Raw genomic sequence first — 25,154 nt, forward strand, 5'->3', positions numbered from 1 at the left:
AGTTCAAAGTCCGATTGCCATGGGTGGTCGTCAATACGACACCGAGATAACCGGTTGTGGGTCGTGACGGAAAGGGCGGGGCTTTCTCGTATTTGGCAGATCTTAATTCCCTGGCCCAATCGACTGCTATTTCTAGGCCGGGGATAGAATAGGAGAGCCCGCTTGTGGACCAAGGCGAACTTGCGGGAGCCAAAGCCCGTGAGGTTGTAGTCAAAGTTCTAGCATAATATAGTCCTGGTTTAGAGAAATAGATGGAGAGAATATCATGCCGTCAATTACGCATATATTATAAGCTAGACGAGGACGAGAAACTTTTTTTCCCTGGCTCAAGTAAGTCGACTTATGGACAGGTAAGTTTTATCAAGGTTGTGATGAAGGTGATGCAAGATGTGATGGTCTCAAAATCGTCACCGGTCCACGGAGTCGTTGTAAAGCAGATTTATTTGTCTGGATGTATCTTCAAAGTTTTGTCTCACCAGTCCATTCCCCAACCGACCTCTCTCAAGATCTCTTTGGAGACCATAGTCAGGACATGAGTTCATCACCAAAAACTTAGCGTCATTTCTCTTCATTCTCCACCATCTACCTCCACGCTCACACGTAGTGGCGTGATCTATTTCTTCTTCTGGCCAGCAACGACAGTGATCTCCTTGGGGAGCTCGGCCACGTAGGGTAGGAACTCGGGCTGACCGGGGATGTACTTGCGCAACACTTCGGGGACCTTGAAGCCATCGGGCGTCTGGTAGTTCTCCATGATGCAGCAGAGGGTTCTCTCGGTAGCGCAGAGGGTCTTTATTGTGGTCAGTATGAGCGACACATACGCAACACCAAAAGTGGCATCAGAGGAGATAACTTACAGCGTTGAGAGCGTGGACGTACTCCTTGCGGCCACCACCGGGCGCCTTTGTGGGGCAAAGTGTCAGCAAATTTCCGGTTTAGGAGAACTACCATAGCTTCTTTGATGGGACTCACCTCCTTGGCCTTCTTGACACCGTAACGGACCTCGAGCTCGCGGGTCTGGTAATCCGTGCCTGTCATCCATGTTAGCATTGCTGAACCATAGTGTGCGTAGGAATTTGAGCTTACAGTTGGAGCAAGACACAAGCTCCTTGTACTCCTGCTGGAAGGGGAACCAAGCCTCCAAATCGTACTTCTTAGCGGCGGCGTTGTTCCTGAATATGTCAGTATTCCTCCATAGTTGGCAATATTTAAAGGGTTGCTTACAGAGCACCAGAGACGATGGAAACAACCCTGTAATTGTAAGTCAGCTTTCAAGCCCCAAAACTCTGGTCTGATGTAGCCTACCGGTAGGGAAGACCCAGGCTCTTGTAGAACTCCTCAGAAGCGGCAATCATCTCGTCAAAGTGCTTCCAGCTGTCTTCGGGCTTGCAGAAGATGAACTGCTCAATCTTCTCGAACTGGTGCACACGGAACAGGCCCCAGGCCTCCTTGCCGCTATACAAATATATCATGTTAGTCAAAATCTACAGAGGGGAGTAAGATCGTCATCTGGCGGGGTTCCGAACGTACTGCTTGCCGGCCTCCTTGCGGAAACATGTGCTGTAACCGGCGTACTTGATGGGCAGCTGACCGCCCTGGATCCACTCCTCGCTGTGAAGTGCGGAGAGGGGCTGCTCACTGGTAGCAATGAGGTACTTCTCTTCACCATCACCCGTAACCTTGTACCTGGAGAATCTGTCAGAACACTAAATAGTGAATTTCGGATTGGAGGGTCCGCCCTACAGCTCCTCGTCGAAATCCTCAAGCTGGGCGGTCTTGGCCATCTGGTTGCGGTTCATAAAGAAGGGAGGCTGGTTAGGAGTGTATCCCTTGTTGAAGAGGAACTCAAGACCGTAGTTGATGAGCGCCTGGTTCCTGTTCGCGGGGGTCAGCTTCCCTATCGCTACCGCAAGCCTCACCCTTTCTTCTCCTCTGGCCAAGAACGTACAGGAACAGTCCGTAGCCGGTCAAGCAGTATCCTCTGTGACCGACAAGCTTGATAGCGCGCTCAGGGTCGTAGCCTGCGAGTCTGGTAACAATCTGGTGGTGGCTAAGCGTCTGCTCAGTCTTGGCACCGAGTCCGGCCTCGGGCTTCCATTCGCGCTCCGTGACGTTGTTGTCTTCGTTGTCGCTGATTGGAACGGACTCATGAACGTAGTTTCCGATGCTCTTGGCCTTGGCGTTGAGCGTGACGAGCTTCGCTGTCGCCTCGTCCTCCTTGTCCTTCTTCTGCTTCTGGAGATCCTCCTTCTTCTTGAGCAGGTCGTCGGCGTTCTCCTTGTTCTTCTTCTTCATACCAATCTCCTTCTGCACAGCGTTGATCTCGCTTCCGATCTGCGTCGCAGAGTATTGGGTCTTGCGGTGGTCTATTCGGCTCCAGAGAGGTTCGTGTTAGCCCACATTTGTCCTTCCTACGATGTGCGCGCAGCTATGGGCATAAGGCCTGGTTGGATTGGGAATTCGTACCATCCCACAGAGCGATAACCTCGTCGACAATCTCGACGGGTGCATGGCGACGGCGCTGGGAGTCGCGGATCTTCTCAGGGTCACCACCGCGCTCCTTGATGAAATCTTGGAGGTCGAGCATGATTGTAGCTTTTGGTGGGGTAGAAGGGAGGTTGGCGGGGCGGACTATAGTAAAGTGTACTCGTTAAAAAGGCAATCCACACACGCGTTCCGAGAAGAGTACGGCTTACACGTTCCTTGGGACTGCGGATGGTTTGCAGCTGCGTCGGCGTGACTCTCTCGAGGTGACTCAGGAGCGACTTTGGAGGGTGGTAAATTGTCGTTGCCGGATGGTGGTGGGGTTCTTTGGCGGGGGCGGGGCTGAGGCGGTCAAACGCAAGGGGTCTTTCGCGCCTGCCTTTACCGATACCTCGACCTACCTACGCGCTCATGCGACACATTCAATCACTCAATGTACAGCCACCAGGGGAAGACAAGATGCGTCAAATGCAACCCAATTTTAATGCAATTGTGACCCAGTCATATTGCATACCGTGGTGAAGCGCAAGATGTTCTCCTTTGCCTTCCAGAGCGCTAGCTATTGTACAGTTCTGCCGTGAATACCTTGAAGAAACGAACCCCCAGACCCTTTTATTCCCCGCCCTCGAGATCATTTTCGCCAATGTCCAATGTTACATGATCGCTAGGTATTCAGGCCTGAGTGGCCTCCTCGACCTTGGTCTTTTTCGATGAGTCATCTTCCTCCGCAGGCTCTTCGGCCTTGCGCTTCGTGCCATTGGATTCTGCACCGTTTGCCTGGGTTTCTTCGGGCTTGGGCTCCTCCTTGGCCTTCTTGCGTACAAGGCCAGTAAGATCGGTAGCAGTCTTCTTGGCTTCCTCGACGCGAGCTTGTGTTTGAGCCGCAGATTCACCAATAGCCGCTCCAAGAATTCCGCCCAAGCCTTCACCACCGAGAGCAGCATTGACGTCAATTGGTGGCTTACGAAGTTCCACGAGCTGTGCATGGTTAGTAAAAGTACCGTCGAGGACAAAGTATGGTTACTCACGCGCTGCTCCATATCCGCAATCATGTCCTTGACGTCGGTAATCGTAGCTCGGGTGACCTCATTGTCTTCCGGAGATGCCATGGTCGCGAGTTCAACTTCCTTGTTCTGGAGCTTGAGCTTGGTGCTGTTGATGGCTGCTTCCAGCTCATTTGCGGCCTCCTCGCGAAGCTTCTCGTCGAAAGGCTTGCTCTCTCCTTGCTCACCCTCCTCATGAGTGGTTGTTACGGATGAGAACTCAAGCGCCAACGAAAGCTTGAAGTGCGCCTCGGCAATAACTTCCGAATCCTCGCTGTACAGCTCCTTCTTGTACTTCAAAGACTTGCGCGAGTCCTCAATGGCGTCAGGGTATCTAATTTCTGTTAATGCCGGAAGCCTTAGTACAGGGTACCTCGGCAGGTGCTTACCTCTCATTCTCTAGGGAAATCTCGGCAAGAAGATCATGGGTATCCGCAAGGCGCTCCTTGACATGCTTGATGCTGAGCTTCTCGCCATCGACTTGCTCTTGTGCTTTGCCATTAGGCTCCACCTTCTCCAACTCTTCCAGCTGTCTGCTGTAGAGAATGCGAGCCATGTCGAGCACGCCGAACGCAACAGCGAGATCGTCATCTTCCTCCTCTTCTTCTTCGTCACCCTCGGCCTAATAACAGGTTAGCTCCAATTGACAGTCGTCGACGAATCTGGATCGCAAGTCTTCGATCAACTCATTGATGAAAGAGCGAGACTTGTTCAGCCCGAGACCAAAGGAGCGGAATCTAGCTTACCTCCTCCTCATCTGAGTCGTCCTCAAAGTTTTCATCGCCAGTGAACTGGAACAAGGGCTTCTTCTCCTCGACAGTCTCCTCGGGCTTCGCTCCGCTCGTCTCACTTGCAACAATTGCAACACCCTCCTCAGTTATTCTCTGCGCCTCGGTTTCGGCTGGCGCCTTGGTCGACATGGGCTCGGCAGTGGTCTTCTTCGGGACCTTGGACTTGGGTTTGGCCGCCTTCTTCTCACCAGCGGCCTTACCCCCGAGGACGTCGCTCTTGCTCTGCCCAACCTTGAACACACTGCGACCGTAGAGGAAGAGAATCTCAGCATTCGCAGGTTGCATTTCGCCATTGATCTCATCTTGCAGCTCCGCAGCCTTCGTAAAGCAGTCGGTAGCTTCCTCGTACTGCTTCTTTGCGTACAGAGCGGTTCCCTTGGCAGTCAGGTCGGCGAGGGTGACCTTCTTGGAGTTGACGTCCTCCTCAGACTCTTCACCGATCGTGGCTGGCGTGTCCTGTTGTGTCGGCGCGGGCGCATCCTGCTTGATCTCTGGATTTGCGACAGCCTCCACAGCTGGGGCCTCGGCGACGGGGGCCACTGCGACAGGGGCCTCTGCGATAGGGACCTCTGCGGCGATCGTAGGCTGTTCGGGTGCGTCGGCCATTGTGGGAATGGGGTTGATGTTGCTGATTGATGATTGGAAGGATGAAATAGCAGAAAGGTTTGTGGACGATGGGAAACAGGATGAACGAGGTAAGAAAGGCAATTGCGAAAAGAGAATTGGCAGCCTTTGTCAGTCTGTGGTGTGACGCGCGAGCTCTGGGGAAGGCGCGTTGATTGGGGAACGAAGCTGCAGGGATAGCTTCCGTTCAGCACGTAAAACGAGTTAAACCCAATCAAAATGGCGGGTGCGTGCTAGGCTTCTTCACTGTGCTTTGCACTGTAGGTTGCATTAATCCCATGGATCAATTCCGGGATAGGCCAGCAGGGTGTCGCTGCCAATGCCTTGATTACATGTTTGCCTTGGCAATCGCCGTACGCCTAAATGGCATTCCCCTTTCCTTTCTCCTCTCAACAATGCCCAGTCTCTGACTTGAACCGCAAACATCTGGTTGGAGAAGGAACTACAGCTGCATGTTTGCTGAAGGCGTGCGACTTGGCTGTCCTCTCAAGTGAGCTGACGAGCCTTTGAAGAGGCTCTGCCAGATGAAAGCCTCGCTCAGTAACAGCTCAATGTCCTTCTCCGTCCAAGATTTTGTTGGTAAGCTTTGCAAAAACATCATTATTTCCTGAAAATCCATCTTGACAAGCTTGTCTGACCACTTGACCAGGAAAGCCGCGCACACGTATAAATGAAACTCCGAAAAGCCTTGTTCTTCGGCCTGTAGGTGGTTAGATGGTGCCAGTAATCAGACGTTGATGGAATATTCTCACCAAGTACGTGTCCCACATCCTGATCGTATTCCTTACACTTATCTCTCTCATTAAGAGACAGTTCATCCATCGGAAGCTGAATTGAATGAACTCGACGTGCTCCTTTTCGAGGTGCTTCGCCAGCCCTGCATCAATCCTTGCGGTGAGATCGCGGAGGGCCGCAACCTGCCTCTGAATGCCTGGCTGGGCCACAATGTAGTGGTCTTGTATACCGTCTAGCAGCTTTGTCAAGCACCAGAATGAATCTGCTTCTACAGCGTCAAGAACCGATTTCGGCAGCTGACCAGGGTCCATGCCCGATTCAATATCGGAGTCTGCGACGTATGTGCTCAAGAAAACCTGCCAAAACGGCGTTACCAAGTCATTGATGCCCTGAACGTAGCCGCTGGCAGGGTGTCGCACTGCCCATAAGTACAGGATTCGTTCCAGAGATCTCTGCGTCGCTTCGTACGAGTAAAGTTCGATGTGAGGGTTCGTTCTTGGAACGTCGATACTGATCTGATGCCAAATTGCCTCGTCTAAACCTCTGGCTTTTCCGGGTGCCGCCGGGGTGGTGCCACCTCCCCCACTGCTGCTGCCGCGTTCGAAAGCCTGCCTAACGCCATCGAGATACTCTTTGCGTTTCCTTTCTAGAGTTGCGACTCTCCTCTCGCTGTTGGTCGGTAGGTAGCTCAACAGGAGTTGCCATGTCATAGCACGAACCTCCTGGGGCACGCCGGACCATGCTAGTTGCCGAAGTTCCTGTAGCGGTATTGTTGAGGCCTGTAAGAGCTTCTTGAACTTGTTGATACGAGTAATTCGTGAATTCGCAGCATCAATCTCTTTTGGTGTTGCATCGTCGGGTATGACTGGGTGATCGATTAGGTGCAGCGCGTTCGCCGGGTCTGTCGCAGTCAGCACGGTCCATTCTAACATCACGCGACACCACTTACCCCTCAAAATTTCTTTATACTGTGGACGCAAGATTTTGCCCTCGCTCTTCTTCGGCATTGGATAGGTTGGCGCAGGTCTTTCGATCGCAATGTCCGCACTATTCGAGTATCTCCTCGTGTGTAACCCTAAACCGAACGAATCGTTCAAGGGCGACAGACCTCCGTTGGGATCCGACCTGTTTTGCGCGGCTTTCTTGCGTGTTCGTCGCTTCATGTTAGACAGGCTCGGCAGGCCGAAGTCGTCACCATCATCGTCCTCGTACCCCATCATGTCCTCCTCATCCTCGTCGGCTTTCCAGTCATCGTTGGTATTGGAAAGGAAATTGATATAACTTTTGATCGGAGGGGACGACAGACCCGACTGTGGGCGCGAGGGGGGAGAGGCATCGCTAGGCCGGCCTTTGGTAGAGTGTGAGGAAGGAGGCGTCTTCGGTCTGGAGGAGGAGCTGGACAAGTTGCTGGCTCAAGTTAGCTGAGGGTGTCGGCGCGACTCCAAGATGGGAAGAGTCCGCACAGTGAATCGAATTTGAGAATATCGGCATGAGAGTAGGCTGCTCCGACAACCAGGTTCGGGTCGCGACCGGTTCTTTTCGATGCGTTCTCGCGTGGGGGCGGCTTCCAAAATGGCGATGCAGAACTACCCCAAGTCAGTTCCAAACTGCGTCGGCGATGCAGCCAAGGCAACGTACTCTGAGCGGTCTGCGCCGTCAACGAAATATCAAAGTTAGCCAGAAATTTCCGAGTTTAGTCTCAAGAGCCGAGGCTATGCAGCAACGGGCAGCTCGAGTTCAAGAGGTATGACGAAACCCACCGACTTGGACCATCTCCTGCTGCGGGGCAATTAGCATGCGATGACAGGCCCGGGCAGGGGTTTGGGGGAGCATACCTGTTGCGAGGGCTTCTTCCCACTCCCTGAAGAGGAGAACATGGTGATACTTCTCTATTGAGACCGTGTCATTGTGTGTCTTGGTGTTGAGATGCGCCAGACGAGTCGCCTGAGCTCCGAACAAGTGACCAGTGGCCGGACCCTTGCCTCACATTAGTGTACCGCACGCCGCTTTGAGCAGCAGTTGAAGTGGAGTGGGGGGAGGAGGTCACTGTGGCTGAAGGATGCGGTTTCAACTGCGTCGTTGTGGCGGCCGAGGTGCAAGTCTAAATGGTAGCGCAGATGCTTCTTCCACCCTATATTGATGAGGCGGGAAGGAATCTGGGGAAGTCTAAGCAAACCGCAAGAAACTACTCCCTAAGAAGATGATTCTTGCAAGGGATGTATTCACTTATTGCAAATGGTAGAACGAACATTGCGGTACCTTGCATGAACGGTCTAACTGTACGGATGCGGTTACCAAACTCTCCTCATCTCATTACATGCCGCAGCAAGCCAGTCTTGCTACCTAGTCACGTGACTCTTCCCACTCAGGTACGGGACCCAACACATCGCAGGTCCGTACTCCGTATGGCAGAGCGCGCACGAGCTTTGCCGATGCTTGGACCTTTCTGTCTTTCCCCCAGTTTTTGTAGCTCTGATTGGATTGAGCACGCCCATTGGCTCCGCCACAGTCTTAGCTCCACCTTCCTCCTCTTTCACTCAGGCTCTTGCCTAAGAAATATCCAAACAAGCGCTGTTGCGTACACGGCGACCTTGTCCCATCAACTTCTCCGCAACAACACAACACGTTCTTTACTCTCCATTTTCTTTCGCCTTCGCCTGCATCGACTCGCCGATTCAAGTATCCTCGACACTGACTGAGCACTCGTCAGGATGACCGAGCCCGAGAATTTCGAGGAAGACCTCTTCGCCGATCTGTGAGTAATTACAAGTGTCATCTGTCACCGTGAAAGACATGCTGATACGTGTTACAGCTACGATGATGACACCCCAGCGAAGCCAGCTGCCGCCCAGCAACCCGCGCCGCCTCCTGCCCCAGTCGCCGTTCCTCAACCAAGCGTCGAGACACATGCCGAACCACCTCCCCAGTCTGAGCCGGAATATGGTGGTGGTGGTGATGATCAAATGAAGTACGAAGAGGAGGATGACGATGATGAAGTAGACTTCAACCTAGGTGGCGATGGCGGCGGCGGCGGCGGCGGCGGTGGTGGAAGCACTGGTTATGCGCCGCCCTCGAATGGGTTTGCTGGCAACAAGCAAGAGGAATCCACGTACTCGACAAGCACGGCCAAGAACCCGAGTGCCAAGGAAGACGGGTAAGTTTTGTTTGCCAACTACGTGATTTTTGCACTTGCTACACAAACCATTCCCCATGCACCCATAGTTGGGACGCATACCTCGACTGGATTAATCTGAAGCACTTTTGCTGCGGTTTGAGGGAACTCGGGCATCAGTTGCCCCATGGTTACTCGTATTGGGCCTTCTTGGTCTTGGGAACTTGGATGGACAAGAGAGGGCATCAATACAAGACGTTGGCCAGCCACGTTTTGGGAAACATTCTTCAGGGCCATCAAGCAGGTCAAGGAAAACTTCAGAGAAGACATGAGAAGCTTGAAGAAAAGCAAGAAAGAGAAGCCATAAAGAGGTACCGCGCAAAAAGTCAGCTGGAAAAGCAGCCTGAGATCACCGAGATATGCCGACGATAGTCAGTCATCAGTCAGTCAGATCAGGAGCACCCTCGTGCACCTTCTATAGCCCAGTCGCAGAGAGAACATCCTGCGGTCTTTGGCTGCTGTAGCAAGATTAGCAGCGGATAGCGCTCGAAGCTAGAGCTAGCAGAGACTTGACGATAGCAAAAGACACGAAAAATTCGACAATGACCAGGCTATCCGCTCCGCAATTCTCCCCAGTCGTGAGAGAGTTTTTGTGGCTGGCTAGCGCTGCTCGCCCTCAACAATCATTTTGGCTGCGGCTGGAACCTGAAATCCTCGGCCTTTTCACAAAGGCACCGATGCTGATGGAAACCAACCCATGCACGTCACTTCTATGATGATTCAAGAACAACGGATTGCTGTCTGAATCTGCCGCTGGCCGCGAGGAGGTACCCGTCAAGGAGCATGTTATGACAGACATCGATCAAAATACCAATACACCAACGCCAAGAAATGCGATCTCAGGCTGTTACAAGCCTCTCAGCCTGTATTTACCAGAGGGGGAAAAGGCGAAGGTGGCCAGCCTATCGATGGGCGACAGACGACTCGGCCAACTCATGGTCTCAAGGATGACTGCTCTGTTATAGCCATACGGCGGGAACTCTCATTGGCCATTGGTCCTTGTCTCGATGTCCGGATAATACTTCCATTGCCCAGAACACGATCATAGTCGCATGCATTTCTTTTTCAGAGTTCTGAATCTTGAGTCGATTCATTGACTAATATTTTCATATCTGTAGCAAGATGTTTATTGGTGGCCTTAATTGGGAGACGACTGATCGTAAGTCTGCGTTGTGTCCGCTTCTATAGCGCCATTTTCTAATAGCTGCCAGAATCCCTAAGGGACTACTTCTCTCAATTCGGCGAGGTTGTTGAGTGCACCGTCATGAGAGACAGCAGCACCGGACGATCAAGAGGCTTTGGCTTCCTGACATTCAGGGACGCCAAGACGGTGAACATCGTTATGGTCAAGGAACACTTCTTGGATGGCAAGATCGTGAGATTCTCCTAAGCCGATTGCACTTCGAGCTGAACACTAATGGCAACCAGATTGACCCCAAGCGAGCAATTCCTCGCGACGAGCAAGAAAAGACTAGCAAGATCTTCGTCGGTGGTGTCAGTCAAGATACGACCGATCAAGAGTTCAAGGACTATTTCGCCCAGTTCGGCCGTGTAGTCGACGCGACCCTAATGATGGACAAGGACACCGGCCGCCCTCGCGGTTTCGGCTTCGTCACGTTTGAAAGCGAGGCCGGCGTTGATGCCTGCCTCAGCACCAGTCTGGAGATTCACGGCAAGCCGATTGAGGTCAAGAAGGCTCAGCCGCGTGGCAATCTTCGCGAAGAAGAAGAAGCCGCACGGCGGGGCGGAAAGTTCAGGAAGGGCGAAGACGGTGCCCAGGGTGGACAAGGCGGGATGGGAGGCGGCCAGATGGGTGCTGCAGGGGGCATGACGCCCCAAGTTATGGCACAATACTTCCAGCGCATGCAGCAGTATTTCGCTATGATGCAGCAACAAATGGCTATGAGTAGAGGCATGGGCCCTATGAACCCGGCCATGATGCAGCAGATGATGCAAATGCAGCAGATGCAGCAGATGCAGAACCAAATGATGGGCCGCGGTGGAGGCGGCAACGGTCAGCAAGGCATGATGGGCCAGATGACGCCTCAAATGATGCAGCAGATGCAGCAAATGCAACAGCAGATGCAGCAGCAGATGGGCCAGCAGGGCGGTCCCCCGTCTGGACCCAGCGGCAGCTTCAGCCCTCAGCAGCAAATGTTCGACCCATCTCAGGGAGGCCAGCCGCCACAGCAGCCCGGCGGCGGACAAGGACCGCGTCGGGGAGGCAGCAGCGGCGGCGGAGGTGCTCCCCGCGACCAGTACAACCAGGCTGGCGCATATGCCATGGGCGGCGGTGGCGGTGCTCCGACATCGTGGGAGGGCATGTACGACGACGTTCCCCAACCGAACCAGGGCGGCCGGGGAGGCTTCAGAGGCGGCCATCGTGGTGGCTCTCACAGTGGTGGCTCCCATCAGGGATCACCCGATCCTGCGCATGCCCCGCCTGCCAACGCGCCTACAGGGCCCAAGAACGCGGGCAGACCCGGCGCTAACTACCGCGGTGGTGGACGTAGCAGCAACCGGGGATTCCATCCTTACTCGCGTTAGGAGTCTTTGCGGTAGCCAAAGATGGCCTTTCTGGCATCGGAGACGGAATTATAGGGGGGATCGATCTCAAGGCGCCGTATCTCGTCGGCTAAAAGAGAGCTATACAAGTTTGACGGTTCGATGAAAGAGGGCGCTGGGAAGAAACTGCATATATGGAACGAGGTACCGCGTTTTCTCTGAGACGAAGAGGAACTGGGACCGGAACCGGGGTACGGCTTGGGTTCGGCAGCTTTGCTTATTGCTCTTGCGAACTTTTACTTTCTTCTTTCCTTTACAGATCGTTTTTCCTGGGAAGTTTGTATTATACTCCAAAAAGGGAGGGGGAAAATCAACCATTAATCGGCCGTCTTCATGTGTTCTTTTCATTCACGTGAACTTTGTGGGAGTATCAACTTCATGTCATGACATGAAAATAGATTGCTAGGGGTTGCACGTTCCGTGAAGCATCGCGAGAAGCATAGCAAACGGGCAATATGTCATTCTTTAAGAGTCTGGGTAAGGAAAGTCTTGCCCCGGCTTGACCTTCCGAACCGGGCCCGAAGCCGAAGTTGAACATGCCCACCTTTCGGGCGGCGAGCCGAGAGCTTTAAATTGAGTAAACATAGGTGAAGTGAACATGATAAGATGAGGATGATAAGATGAGGATGATAAGATGAGGATGATAAGATTATAATCCCAGCCCCATGCTCAATTCAGCTCAGGCTCCTATGTTAAGTGCATTACTTCAAACCTTTTTAATGGAAGTTGTTTTTTGTGTCTGTTCTTCAATAACTTTGCTGCTACCCCACATTCGATCTGCGATATATCCACTTGATGACGGGACTGAAGAAGTCCCGGACCTTGCCCAAAGGCCGGCGGGCGTCTACAAGACTGAATAGGCTGACGGTATTCAAAGTAGCTGCCCGCGGAAAGCGCATTTTGGGAGAGTTAACCAAAGACCGAAGATATGTCAGCGTGCAATTCAACATCTGCAGCGTTGTGAGATGTCCAGTTCCCCAGAACGCCGGACAACGACCGAGACTTCTCCATATCAAGTCTGATACCCCTCGCTGCTGTCGCACGGTTTCCGACTCGGTCATTCCGGGGGATAATCTACTTAATTGCCAAAACCCCACGTAAGATGGCAATGGATGGGCTAAGATAGGAAACCAAGAACCGAACAGGGCGCGCGCAGGAGTGAGAGAGGAAAAAATCGAAACATGACAAGTCTTAACCCCCCATCTGTCTAACTAAGCAACGCATGTGATTTCTAATCAACCCCCTCTGTTCCTCTACCCCTCCATCGTCCATCGTCGGCGTAACCGCGCAAGAAAAAAGTCTCACAACGCTAGAAAATGGGAAAAAAAACTGACAAACCACCCCCACCAAAGCCGCAAAACAACTGGACATTGCTCGCGCCCTTCCGCGGCGCATTTACCATACCTTAATTTCTCGGGTGCCCAAAATTCCAGACCATGAACCTTTTTTTCTTGACTTTTCCCACCCTCCACCACCCAATCCCATTCTCCTCTTTTCCAATTTTCGTTGACGTGATTTGAAGGCACCTGCCTGTGATTGGACAAATAACCGCAAGCTACGGGAATCTTTGACAACCTACCTAGACGACCCCCCGCCGCCTATCGGGCTGAGCCGCAGTCAAACGCTGCGCCTACGGACCAAAAATCGACCACCACCTTTACCAATTGGACTACAGACGGACGACAAGGGCTTCTCCCATTCGGCTTGCCGAGACCAATTGCGCAATCGCAAGGAAGAGAAAACAAACCATTGAAGAAAAGACGTTCCCACCCTTTTGCGAAAGCGCCGTCGTCCCGCTTCGAACAGTTCCGCCTTGTTTTCCCGCTCGGGACCCTTGCATCGTGAGCCTGCAGGCAAAGGGGAAGAAAGAAAAAACGACAATCAGCCTGGTCTGACGTCTTATCAGAAAACCAACCCCTCCATACCGGGCAACGTCTTTGTGTCTCACCACTCGTAGAGCTGTAGAGAGTTGGTCTACAGTAGATGCTCTCCGACTTGATTATACCAAGCACTCTAATATCCAACCCTTCTTATCGCAACTTATCATTCCAGATATTTGCGGCTGGCGCGCGGAATTTCCTACCTTAGTTTTCTCGGGCCGTTTTGTTCTCATAACTCCGTCATCGTCCAAAACGCCGATCACCGGCCAAACCCGGCCGTAGCCGCACCTCCTCTCAAAACAAACCACCAAGAAAAAGCCGTAGCCACACATCACCAGAAATCATGGGTCTCCTGCAAGTTTTTACCTCACACGCTCCCGCTATCCAAATACAGATATTCCAATGATGCAGTCTCTTCTAATACTTTTCAACGTAGAGCACTGGGAACCCCTCTCGACTGGCCAGAGGCCAAGAAGAGTGCGGATCAGGTCCGCGAGTGGGGTATCAAGGTTCGAGCGCCGCTCTCTGTCTCTCTGTCTCTCACTATGAAACGAATTCGCACGAGGCTATCGTCGGTCTTTGGGGTCATGAAAGTGTTGCTGACCCGAGTTTCTTTTGGATGGTTTAGCAACTCCTAGAGATATGGAACAAGGCTAAGAGCAAAGAACGCGATGCTATGCTCTGGGGAGATGAGGTATGTGAACCCTGTTGTGAGAGATGATGCTCTGCTGCCTCATGGATGAGTGCCAGCGTCTCATGCTCTTACGGCACCCCTCAGCGACTGCAAGAGATGAGGGCCCGAGAGCTGACAATGTTCACGAAAGGTCGAGTACTTGGTCGTGACCTACTCAAAGGACGAGCCCAAGGTCCGCCTGTCTCTTAGACAAGCCGAGATTCTCACAGCACTCGCCGAGAGCCCGGATCTCGCAAAGGAGGGAGGCTGCGTACCAGAGCTCCAGGAAGTCGCCAGGGAACAGTCGTATGTTCACCCTCTATTCCTCTCTCTCTCTCTCGTCTCATCCGGCGACGTCCGCCACATGAGCCGATCCATGGCGCAATTTATCGAGAGCAGAAGAAGAGCCTTGCCTCGGTTATGCTAACACCCAAACCACAGATCAGTAACCCTCCCCGTCTTCCACCCGGAATTCGGCCGCTTCATGCTCGAAGCCACCCCCGGCAAACCCTGGGGCATCGGCTTCAAGGAACTCCTCGACGTCGAACCCGACATGAAGCTCCGCCGCAAGATCGCAAAGGACCACATGCACAGCAACGAGTACCCCATCACCCTCACCACCTTCCCCCGCATCGGCTGCCCGGGCGACTTCACGGAACCCTACTACCCTCCCTCGGGCCCCAAACTCCGCTCCCAGTTCGTGCCCGACGAGATCGCCAACCCGCACATCCGCTTCCCCACCCTCGCCGCCAACATCCGCTGGCGCCGCGGCCGCAAAGTCCAGGTCAACGTGCCCGTCTTCCACGACACCAACACGCCCAACCCCTGGAAGGATCCCACCGTCAACCGCGACCTGCACAACTGGCCCGAGGACGACGACGTCCGCGACGGCGGCGCCGCCCCGGACAACTTTATCCACATGGACGCCATGGCGTTCGGCATGGGCAGCTGCTGTCTGCAGATTACCTTCCAGGCCAAAAACATCACCGAGGGCCGCAAGATGTACGACCAGCTCAGCCCGCTGGGGCCCATCATGCTCGCCCTGACGGCGGCCACGCCCGTGTATAAGGGATTCTTGGCCAATACCGACGTGAGGTGGAATCAGATCAGCCGGGCCGTGGACTGCAGAACCCCTGAGGAACTCGGAGAAAAGGTGAGATATTACAGAAGAGCACAGGCTGGACTATTCAACCACTCCCTCACTCACTCACAAATACCCTTACTCCTGTACCTCTCTCCTCATCTTACACCATGAGTATCTGCACATATATGAAGATATACATATAAACAACCTCAAGGAAAGACATGCTAACACAACAACACAGCCCCTTAAAAACGACCGCTGGCGCATCCCCAAGTCCCGCTACGCCTCAAACTCAACCTACATCTCCACAGACCCGCGCCTCCGCCAGGAATACCTCGACCCGAACCTCGTCATCGACGAGTCCATCAAATCTAAACTCATGGACGGCGGCATGGACGACCGCCTCGCCACCCACTTCGCCCACCTCTTCATCCGCGACCCCATCGTCGTCTTCGAAGAAGACCTCCAGGAGCTCGACCTCTCCAAGACGGACCACTTCGAGAACCTCCAGTCCACAAACTGGCAGCACATGCGCTTCAAGCCCCCGCCCGCCGACAACTCCATCGGCTGGCGCGTCGAGTTCCGCCCCATGGAGATCCAGCTCACCGACTTCGAGAACGCCGCGTTTTCCGTCTTCATGGTCCTCGTCACCCGCGCCATCCTCTCGTTCGACCTCAACTTTTACATCCCCATCACCAAAGTCGACGAGAACATGGAGCGCGCGCACGCCGTCGACGCAGTCCTCGAGGAGAAATTCTTCTTCCGCAGGAACCCCTTCCCCAGCCGCCAGGTCCGCGTCAACAACTTCACCCAAGGCGGCGGCGGCGATAACGACGCTAGCCGTCCCAACTCCCGCCCCGGCTCCGCAGTCCCCAGCCGTCCCCCCACCCCCGTCGGCCCCGTCGAAGACGAATACGCCGAAATGACAGTCAACGACATCATCAACGGCAGCAACTCAGACTCCTCGGACGGCTTCCCGGGCCTGATCCCCCTCGTAGAATCCTACCTCGACAGCGTAAACGTCGACGTCCAAACCCGCTGCGAACTCGACACCTACCTCCGCCTCATCAGCCAGCGCGCCTCGGGCCAGCTCGACACCGCCGCCCGCTGGCTCCGCAACCTCGTCGACGTCCACCCGGGCTACAAGCACGACAGCGCTGTGGGCGAGGACGTGCAAAAGGATATTATTGCCGCCGTCGTCGCCATCGGCGAGCGCGAGACGGCCGGAGCCGGGTTCGCGGGGCTGGATATCCATGGCCTGCCGAAGCTGCTCGGGAACTTCCGCCGGGGCTGCGGCGGCGCCAGCGGTGATCAGCAGCAGCAGCCGGAGGTCTCCGCGAGGAAGAGGAAGGCTTCCGAACAGGCTTAGATGCGGTACCCACGTACGTAGGTCAGTAAGGTGCGTAGGTTGGTTAAATCACTAGTACTACGGAGACATGGGAACACTATCACGACCGAGGCATTGGGTCCAAAAAAGCAAAGAATAGGAAGGCAACATCCCGAAGGCCAGGGGGTGCAGGAAGTGAATAGGAGGGAGCAGATTAGGGTCTCGACGCCATCAGCCACATGAAAGCTCGCATTCGGCGGCGCCCTGGATAGGATCTCCGTGCACGTAATGAACTCATAGACTCAAAAAGCATATATCAAGACAACAATGGCAAGTTCAGTCATGACGTATCCTGTTTGTGAAGGGGATAGAGGGAGCGTGAGAGACGTCGGCCGTAGGCGTGAACCATAGGACCAACACCAGTGCCCGCGTGGGAGTTAATGATTAAGCCAAATGCGTAGTTGGTCGCGAACATGTCTCATTTTGATCCTGCGTCGTCGATCCAAGATCCAAGACCAAGTGAAATCTGAGGTAGTCCACGATCTTGGATCGAGTGACAGACCACAGGTCCCAGCCCAACGTAAGCGCATCATCAGGCTGCACAACTTCCCTAGCCCGACTGAAGGCGTCGAATTCATGGCTCCCGTGGGAGTGGGAACCCGGCGCACTTCCCTTCCCGCCTTTCTCCAGCGGAAGTTTTGTTTGTCTCCCTCCTGCAGAGGGCTAGACTAGTAGGAAGCCAGGGATTCCCATAGTGACTTAGAACCCGTGGCGGTATCCTTCTCGATCTACTGGAAAACGAGATGCCTGCGTGAACGTCTCCTTACACTCCCGAGGCGTCTCGAAACTGAGACAGTTATCGGGCTTCCACATGACGAGTTCACTTTTCCTGTAGCTTCTTGACTCGAGGCTGCGCGGCAATTCCACCGCCCTTGGCTTCCAAGCCGCATGGCAATGTTCCGGAAAGCTGGAACCGGCCGTAAGTTCATGATGGAGAAATTGGAATGGCGCATGCTGATGGAATTTCCCGTTTCCAGTTTCCAGTTTCCAGGGAAGGGAAGACCCGGGAAGCCGGTAATCTGGGAACTAAAGGGGAGTGGGTGTGTGGAGAGAGGCGTGCAGTGTACTGGCTTTGCTTGCTTGCCCTGTTAGCAAGCCAAACGCCAAACTCGAAAATGAAATCGACACGGGGTGGTTGGTGTGATGTTTCCTCGAAAAGGCGCGAGCCACAGCGCTCTCCATCAGTTGGGCCGGATGAGCTTGCTGAACCGCCAGGCCATGTCTTGGATCTCGACCATGGCGCACGCCAAACAAGTGCGATCCTGTGGCGAGAATAGTTGCATCGGCAATTCGATTGGGGAAGGGTTTGCCATGACATGCAACGAGGTTAGTTGAATGACAGGACGCTATGGCGTTGACGGTTTGGAGCCGGCTCGTTCGAAAGCGGACGATCCCCTCTGGTTGCCCGCCCATTGTGCCGGCAAATTTGAGGTGATCTCAAGATGGCATTCCTCCGTGGATGACCAGCTAGGTTGCCACTGGGGACGCAGGCAGGCTTCTGTCTGTGTTTATTTTGATATGCTGTGGGCTGCCCGTTTCTCCAGATCGAGCCATATCAGCCCCGTGTTGCAAGACAATAGGTCAACGTACCGGCAGCGAGGTGTGCTGGCACGGTGCATCTTTCCACAGCACAGCGTCAAGAAGCTGAAGATAATACAAGGGGGGTGAGGGGGGTTCGGGCATTCTCATCAAACCAAAGTCAAGCCGCGATCTGTCACTTGGAGCCTTTGAGGAGAGGTCGTGTGCAACTGTGCTTCTCAGCTTGGCGGTTTGAGCTCTGCCGCGTGATGTGGCAGGACTAGCGGACCGCATCCTCTGGGTTTAGGACCGAAGAACGAAGCCCACACCACAGATAATCTGGAAGGATTCCACTGCTGTCCTCGATCTCTTACTACATTCAAGAGTCTCCGAGCGAATGAGACGCTGGCTGAACGGTCATGCATGGAAGTACAGTCCAGAACTTGAGGAGCCAACAATGGCTCATTTCCTTACGTTCCCATACTGATAGCGTCGCCGCCACTGCATTTAATGAGGTAGGGACAGCACGCGGCGCTTTCACGACAGCCTTGCTTTCGGTATAGCCACATCGCTGCGTTCGGAAAGGCCATCACTCTGACATGTCGCGTGGGAGTCGTGTGGGTAGGCTGAGGCGGCCTGGAGGTGGCAACCGCAAGCGGACTTGATCGACGCGAGACGCCATGGTTCGATTGCTGGACCGTCATGACGTAGCAGGCTGAGCTGGACGTGCGATGCGAAGTCTTTACGGACCACGCTATTGATGAGGCAGGAGCTAGTTTCCCGCGCACGGGATTGTGAGCAATTTGGGACTGGTTCAGCAACGCGAGGCGGTGCTGCGACCACTAGCTGACTTTGAATATTCGTATTGGCTGTTGGATCGCCATGTGTTGTGGATGTTTGGCAGCGGCAGCGGACAGGCATGGCGAACGGCCGTAGGAACGGCATTGTGAACTTTGTAACGGGTCACCAAAGGTTGGTTGTGATGATGCCCACCAAGACCATTGGCGCACGGTACGAGGTCGATACACGCCCAGGCCGTCAGATGTGACAAGTTGATGCTTAGAGATTGGCGAGCCGGTTGGGCGGTAGCGCGGCCAGAGACGGACGGAAACGCACCCTTGCGCAGACACACGGGTGTCAGATCGTTTGATGAGATCCAACCAGATCTGGACCCGGTGACCATGCGGGATGGAGCGTGGGAAGCCGGAGCAAATCGGTGGACTAGGTGAGGGATCTAGGCCAGAAAGCATGGCGAAGCGAAGGGGGAGAGCTTGAAGCCATATGAGAATCGTACGATGTCGTCCATGGAGAAGCGCGAAGGTTTAAACGCCGAGTCGAATATGGACAATGGTGGTGCCGTTTAGACAAGCCAGGCAAGGCCCAGAGGCTAGGAGAGCAGGTGGCGGCCAGGGACCTGGGCTGTAGCATGGCATACCTCTGTCTCTGTCCGGACCCATGTGGTCCGAGTCAGCGTGTTTGAAGGGGGAGGGGACCACAGTCCTTCTACACACACACTATTGCCTGCCCGTTGTTGTCGTTGTGTCCCTGTTCTACGCCTTAGCAGAGAGGAACGCCATCCGCGGCCATTTGCAAGGAATCCGTGGCCAGCTAGGGTCTGGCAGCTGGAAGCGATAGGGGAGAGAAGCCATCAGGACTCATACTGTGTACATTATGCCACACGGCATCACCGTACGGTGATGAAGTACTGCGGCTGGGTATTGGTATGGATCAGGGAGAGAAATGGGCCGGGCCCAGATCCGAAGATCTCAGTAGCATAGCTTATCTGCGTTCAGGGCTTGGGGACCCCACGTGGCGGGGGAAAGGCACGGAGCTTTGCGCCATAGCAGAGATCAACGGGCAACGGACGTTGTCTTGGTGTATGGCTTGGGCTAGACCAGGCCGGGCGACGAAGTGATTTCCCAAAATGCTTTGGTGTCAGATGGGAAAGTGAAGTGTGTAAATTAGGCGTAGATATTGCTGAGGTCGTTGGCGTTAATTTCCATTTCCATTCTGCTCTGCAGCAACTGCCGTCATTGAGATCGGCCCCAGTAACTCGTCCGAGCATTTCTCAATGTCTTTGTGTGCCCCGAACAAGACTCCTGAGGGGTGTACTCCGTAGGAAGGACGCTCTGACGTGTTCGGAGTTCCTCGGGCGGACGCAGACAATAAGCGGAGTGTATGGGGCCGACACAAGAGGTTAGAGACATTGGATAATGACCCTGGTATGTATGTTGGATGGATTGCAACTTGTCATTGGAAGGGGGTGGAGAGGAGTTGGGGACGACGTTGGAAACGAGAGCGAGTGAGGATCAAGCGATGGCAACAATCCTGGGATCCTAAACAGTCGGTCAGATGGTTGACAGGCAATATGCACGATACGAACCCAAAGATCGGGTCGCGCTCGCTTTGGAGAGCTCCACTGTCACCGCAGGTGAGGGGCCGATCTTGCAGTTGCGGTCGGCAAAGAAAGGAAAAGAGGGACTAGAACTTCCAGGAAGGTTGTCATCTGTTGCTGGCCGTTGGTCAGCAGGCGGGAAGAGGGTTGGCCCGGTTGAGTTTGTGAGTGGAGGCAGCGAAAGAACATGAGACTGTGACTTGACCAGGTACGGGCAATGTACCTTAACCTCTGCCTCGGGCCCGGAGTGGAGCTCTAGTGTCTCCTTCCTCGTGTTCATCGGCAGGGAAAAGGCCGCGCTATGAAATGTCATTGGTTTGGGAAGGCTCTGACCGAGGTGGAGCATAGTGCCTGATCTCGCATGGCATGGAGACTTAGTCGACAGGTACATTGCAGCTACAAGCTTGGGTGGTCTGTAGATTTTACCCATCATCCATCAAGTGCCCGAGTGAGGAGGACGGGAGTGGGCAATAACGTTCGATCATTCAACAGCTCACTAGTTCCTACAGGTTGGCTGGAGACCGGGAGATCATGACGGGGCCGGCCAATCCGCACCGGGTAGATTGCTCGTGAAGACTCAGTTCCAGAACGATAAGAGTTTCAGACCCTGCAATAGAGCGGGCAACATTGGTGAAGTATGACCCTTCAAGCTGAGAGAGAAAGTTCGTAAGTTGTGTAATAGGTGCTCAGAAATGGTGCTACTTGAGGATCTGAGTCGACAAAACTTACCCCACGATCCAGCAAGCACGGGATGCCCGAGCACGATTTGACTATGTACGATGGGCCAGTCTACCTTACCTTGGTTTGAGCAAGCGGCAGAAAGGCAGAAAATAGGGTGCGTGGATTTGCAACGTCAGGTACTGAGGTACTGTGCAGTGTGTATACTACCTAGGTGTGTGGCGGGTAAGGTAGGCCCTTTGAGTGAAGAGCGATGCATGGCTAGGAACCTGGAAGTCATGGTTTACGGTGTAGAAAGAAGCCCGGGCTCCTGCTACAGCATGGGAGAGATGAAGCCCGCTAAGACGTTGACGATTACGGGAGTTGGAAATATCACGCCACACACGAGTCGTGAGATGCGAAAATGGGACGAACATTTCGCGGATGTAGCTTAGTCTGGCAGCTGGAGAGACAGTCAGGGCTGGTGTTGGAGGATGAGGTGGCATCCCAACTTTGAACCTTGGGGAATTTGGAACCAAATATCCATTCGGGAGTGCGTCTAGGTTAGGCAGACAGAATTAAGGTACGAGGTGAGCCCGGTAAGTTAAGGGAAGGAAGGCACGTTGTGAGGCATTTTACAGCATGGTCCTTCCTTCGCTCCGTCCTGTCGTGTTCCTCTCTTGCCGGGTAGGCACTTGCCTTGAGGTAAAGGTAGGTAGGTATGGTGGTGACTTCCATTGTGGACTGCGGCGTGCCCTGTGGAAGGTGCGTAGTAGGTAGGTGCGTACTTCGTACTCCGTACCTAAGGTACCTTACCTCACGGTATGGGTAGCTAGAAGACAACGGGCTGTGAGTGGAGGGATGCCTGCCATGAGAGGATCCACCCCCGTTTTTCCCGCCCAAAGTGAATCGCAATTAAATCGACGCAAATCTGCGATCGCATCCGGGGAGCCGCCGGGGTCCGATGTGGGCCACCTCTCGCCCACTTAGGTAATCTCTTTCAGGGAAGCCCCAGCCCGACCATCTTTCCACCTTTTCCACTATCATCTCACTGTGAGAAATGGCGGCAAGTACCCTCACGTACCGCTCCTGCTGTGTCTCCCAGAAACTTCCACTTCCACACCCCCCCGTCCGAGGTCACATCAATCCAATCAGACAGCCCACCCAAAATAGCGCCGGGAATTTTCCAAGAGCTTCCGCGATCGAGCTGCTAACCCTGTTGATCTGATTTTTGGGGTCCATGTTCCTCGATGTTCCTCAATTCCTCACACCACACACAACACACCACACACCACTCCTCAGTCCCGCTGTCGCTGTCCCTCATACACTATTCGTACAGACCCGACCACATCAGACTTTTCCTTTGGCACCCGGCATCATCAGCCACCAATCTATCCGTCTTCACTGCCTCAGCTTCTGATCGCACTCCCCCTTCAGCAGAGTTCAATGGGCTTTCGGTAGAACCTCCAAAAACAGCGCAATTCTAATCCACACAACCATTTTGCAATTCCCTCCAACCCAGACCTATCATGGCACATGGTAATTGGTACGGATACCTGTTGTCGGGGCTGCTGTCCGTTTTCTCCCATTGTCACGCTCCTTAACAGGGACAACCGTGGTTTCGGGTCGGCGCCGGCGCTGCTCATACGACAGGGACGCTGCTTCCAGGGATGCTACCTTGATCCTCACCAGACGTACCGCACGGAGTACCATCTACCATCGGCCGGCGCGCAAGGTTGTTCATAACGGCCCCTCCTCTACTACTGTACACTTCCTGATCATTGTGCATAAGAGTCCGACGTATTCATCTGGCCATCTCAAATCACCTACAGATGACGGATAACAGTCTATTCGCCGGCTTGGGTGGGATGGAAATAGCCCGGTTTGGCCGCAGACAAATAAAGAAGCCCGAGCCGAGGCAAGCAATAACAGCAATAGCGAAATGCGAGCGGGAGTTCTTCTGCCTGCCACTCCGCGATCTGCGCCTGATCGTCACTGACAAGATCACATATGCATTCGAGGTCTCTGATCACTCAAGGAGCCATCACTGCGGCTACGGAAACCAAAGAAAAAGCAACGTAAAGCATACCGCAACATGACTAGGTGCGAACTCAAGCCAGCTTATCCCACGGCAGAAGTGGGATGCCCAAGCTGCCATCACTTAATCGGGTCAAGTTCTTGATCCTCTTCTTTGGACGGAACTTCGGTCTGAATGTTGGCAAGCATCTGAGCACAATTCAGCCCGGCAGATGGACTCAGATCCAGCCCAACCATCGCAGGTCCACATCGACATCCCCGGATGCGCTATATCCAAGGGCCGTCATATTGTGAGATTTTGTGCTCGGAAAAAATGGCGTAGGTACGTGCTTCCATCAAGCAGCGCCTGGTGTTCCTTGACTCCGTCATGGCGATTGTTCCAAGGCAACCCATCTCAAGCTACGAGCTACCTACTGAGGCACGTTCGGGCTTCACCAAGACGAGACATGACGGTCTGGCCTTGTCTCATCTCGCTGCCACGCCCAATTTGTTCTACCTACTCATCTCGAGCTCTGCCAACCACGCCACGCGGGACTATCCAGAATGAAACCACAAGTTGTGTACAAACCACCACGTCGACTGCAGATGGACACCAGCACTGGCCAGGTTGACCGCCTTGTTTTTCCACGACCGGAAACGCTGCGTTTCCTCGTCAGCCGCCTAGTGGCCTGTCACATCCACTTTCTACGCAAGATGGCAAGATATTCTGCCCGTCCTCAACTTCGCCCTAGGCCTTGGCCACCAAACTCAAAATGTGCGATTATAATTTCTCCAAAGATCGGCCGAGATGAGGAGGAGCACGTCCGCAACCACCTTAGCGACACAGAAAACCTGATGCAACGCGGCCCTATTACACACTGGAATGACTCGGACGCCCGTTCGACGGCGCCGAATAGTCTCTTCGCGGCTATCAGACTTCATCTCCCGCCTACAGAATTTAGATCATTATCACTTCAATCGTCTTAGCCCTCCAGTATCTAAATCTGGGATCGGTCATATCTCTTTCCCGGATCAACGCCCCCTTGCTCAAGCGAGATTTAGTTATGTCCAGCCTTCAAGCCACCGACTTTGAAACCTTCAGCGTGGTCTCCGGCTCTCCACGTTGTCCAAGCCAAGCCCAATGAACAAGATATGGAAGGCGGCAGTCGGGCGCTAACCATCAAAACCGCACAGCTTGCTTAAACGGGCCGTCTCAGTCTTGGAATGCTGCAAAGAGTCAATCTGCTCCCATGGCACTGACCTCTAGTCTGCCACGAGGTTTCTCACGGCGAGCTGGACCCACCTTGTCGAAGCCCACTTGGACCCATCCCGATCCTCACGAACCTGCGTCGTCCTCAACATCATCATCACCTGTACGGAGGACTCCCTAGACAATCTCGCAGCTCACGAACCCCGTCATCAAACCTGTCCACCAGCCCCTCATCGGTCAATACTGCAAGTCTCTTAGATCAGCACTCCTCATGCTCAGCTGGCGGCGTTGGCCTGGCCTGGACTCTACACGAAGCCACGCAACACGAGGCCATCGTCTGTCCCCCCTTATTATGCTCCCGCAAAGCTCGCACAGCGCGAAACAGAGATCTCGAATAGATGCAGATGCGCCTGCTTGCAGCTTTTGACTCTGATGCCGTTGTACAGCCCTGCACTCTGTCAAACAATGTACAGTGACAACAGCCACGCGCGGTTGGTAGCACCATGGCCGACCTCTTGCCATGTTTCCCCTCTAGTAGCCTTGGAGAAGGATCAGCCGGTCCTGCCAAGGTAGCCTAGGGGCGGCTGACCACTTGTCTGCCCACATGGATGAGCGCTTGGATTGCGCCAAAATACTTCTGAAAGGGCGACGAGAAAACTCACGTTCTTGCACTGTACCCATGCGTCACTCCATCGATGCATGTAGGGTGCCTGGCGAAAGGGTTCGTCTGCACCGCGCGGGCGCATGGACGAGACGCAGAGACGCGCCACCTTGGACCTTGGGGTGCCGCCATTCCTCTCCCATGCCAGACCAGCCGGCCCGGAGCCGATGTCTGCCAACGTTGTGCATGCGGTGCACACCGAGTCTCCCGTATGCCATGCACAAGCCCACTTCACACAGGCCTTTCGTTCTCGGAACAA

At 54.1% G+C, this 25,154-nt stretch overlaps 7 protein-coding genes across 7 annotated transcripts; 3 read left to right on the plus strand and 4 right to left on the minus strand.

Annotated features, from left to right (window-relative positions):
• Positions 1 to 613: 613 nt before the first annotated feature.
• Positions 614 to 2,587, minus strand: CABS01_01769 (seryl-tRNA synthetase; the record flags this gene model as incomplete). The annotated part of the gene is made up of 10 exons (XM_060535149.1): positions 614 to 790; positions 858 to 902; positions 973 to 1,031; positions 1,087 to 1,172; positions 1,225 to 1,251; positions 1,306 to 1,455; positions 1,531 to 1,686; positions 1,744 to 1,875; positions 1,949 to 2,366; positions 2,467 to 2,587. The coding sequence occupies 10 exons, from the start codon at positions 2,585 to 2,587 to the stop codon at positions 614 to 616; spliced, it is 1,371 nt and encodes a 456-aa protein (XP_060398338.1).
• Positions 2,588 to 3,156: 569 nt separating this feature from the next.
• Positions 3,157 to 4,924, minus strand: CABS01_01770 (histone H1-binding protein; the record flags this gene model as incomplete). The annotated part of the gene is made up of 4 exons (XM_060535150.1): positions 3,157 to 3,462; positions 3,513 to 3,861; positions 3,917 to 4,149; positions 4,274 to 4,924. The coding sequence occupies 4 exons, from the start codon at positions 4,922 to 4,924 to the stop codon at positions 3,157 to 3,159; spliced, it is 1,539 nt and encodes a 512-aa protein (XP_060398339.1).
• Positions 4,925 to 5,384: 460 nt separating this feature from the next.
• CABS01_01771 (GTPase-activating protein gyp1) lies at positions 5,385 to 7,654 on the minus strand (the record flags this gene model as incomplete). Its single annotated transcript, XM_060535151.1, has 5 exons — positions 5,385 to 5,642; positions 5,695 to 7,084; positions 7,141 to 7,263; positions 7,316 to 7,325; positions 7,513 to 7,654. Coding segments are annotated over 5 exons (1,923 nt in total), but the record flags the coding sequence as incomplete, so codon positions are not given.
• Positions 7,655 to 8,388: 734 nt separating this feature from the next.
• Positions 8,389 to 11,396, plus strand: CABS01_01772 (nuclear polyadenylated RNA-binding protein; the record flags this gene model as incomplete). The annotated part of the gene is made up of 5 exons (XM_060535152.1): positions 8,389 to 8,432; positions 8,490 to 8,831; positions 9,968 to 10,008; positions 10,061 to 10,224; positions 10,278 to 11,396. The coding sequence occupies 5 exons, from the start codon at positions 8,389 to 8,391 to the stop codon at positions 11,394 to 11,396; spliced, it is 1,710 nt and encodes a 569-aa protein (XP_060398341.1).
• Positions 11,397 to 13,970: 2,574 nt separating this feature from the next.
• On the plus strand, positions 13,971 to 16,420 carry CABS01_01773 (glutamate-cysteine ligase; the record flags this gene model as incomplete). The annotated part of the gene is made up of 4 exons (XM_060535153.1): positions 13,971 to 13,988; positions 14,119 to 14,273; positions 14,409 to 15,120; positions 15,293 to 16,420. The coding sequence occupies 4 exons, from the start codon at positions 13,971 to 13,973 to the stop codon at positions 16,418 to 16,420; spliced, it is 2,013 nt and encodes a 670-aa protein (XP_060398342.1).
• Positions 16,421 to 18,798: 2,378 nt separating this feature from the next.
• On the minus strand, positions 18,799 to 19,206 carry CABS01_01774 (uncharacterized protein; the record flags this gene model as incomplete). The annotated part of the gene is made up of 1 exon (XM_060535154.1): positions 18,799 to 19,206. One exon carries the CDS (start codon positions 19,204 to 19,206, stop codon positions 18,799 to 18,801), a length of 408 nt encoding a protein of 135 aa, XP_060398343.1.
• Positions 19,207 to 23,412: 4,206 nt separating this feature from the next.
• Positions 23,413 to 24,011, plus strand: CABS01_01775 (uncharacterized protein; the record flags this gene model as incomplete). The annotated part of the gene is made up of 2 exons (XM_060535155.1): positions 23,413 to 23,577; positions 23,631 to 24,011. The coding sequence occupies 2 exons, from the start codon at positions 23,413 to 23,415 to the stop codon at positions 24,009 to 24,011; spliced, it is 546 nt and encodes a 181-aa protein (XP_060398344.1).
• Positions 24,012 to 25,154: the final 1,143 nt, after the last annotated feature.

The sequence above is a fragment of the Colletotrichum abscissum genome (genome assembly GCF_030869225.1).
Source record: "Colletotrichum abscissum strain IMI 504890 chromosome Unknown Scaffold_3.1, whole genome shotgun sequence".
In the NCBI taxonomy this organism is placed as follows: domain Eukaryota; kingdom Fungi; phylum Ascomycota; class Sordariomycetes; order Glomerellales; family Glomerellaceae; genus Colletotrichum; species Colletotrichum abscissum.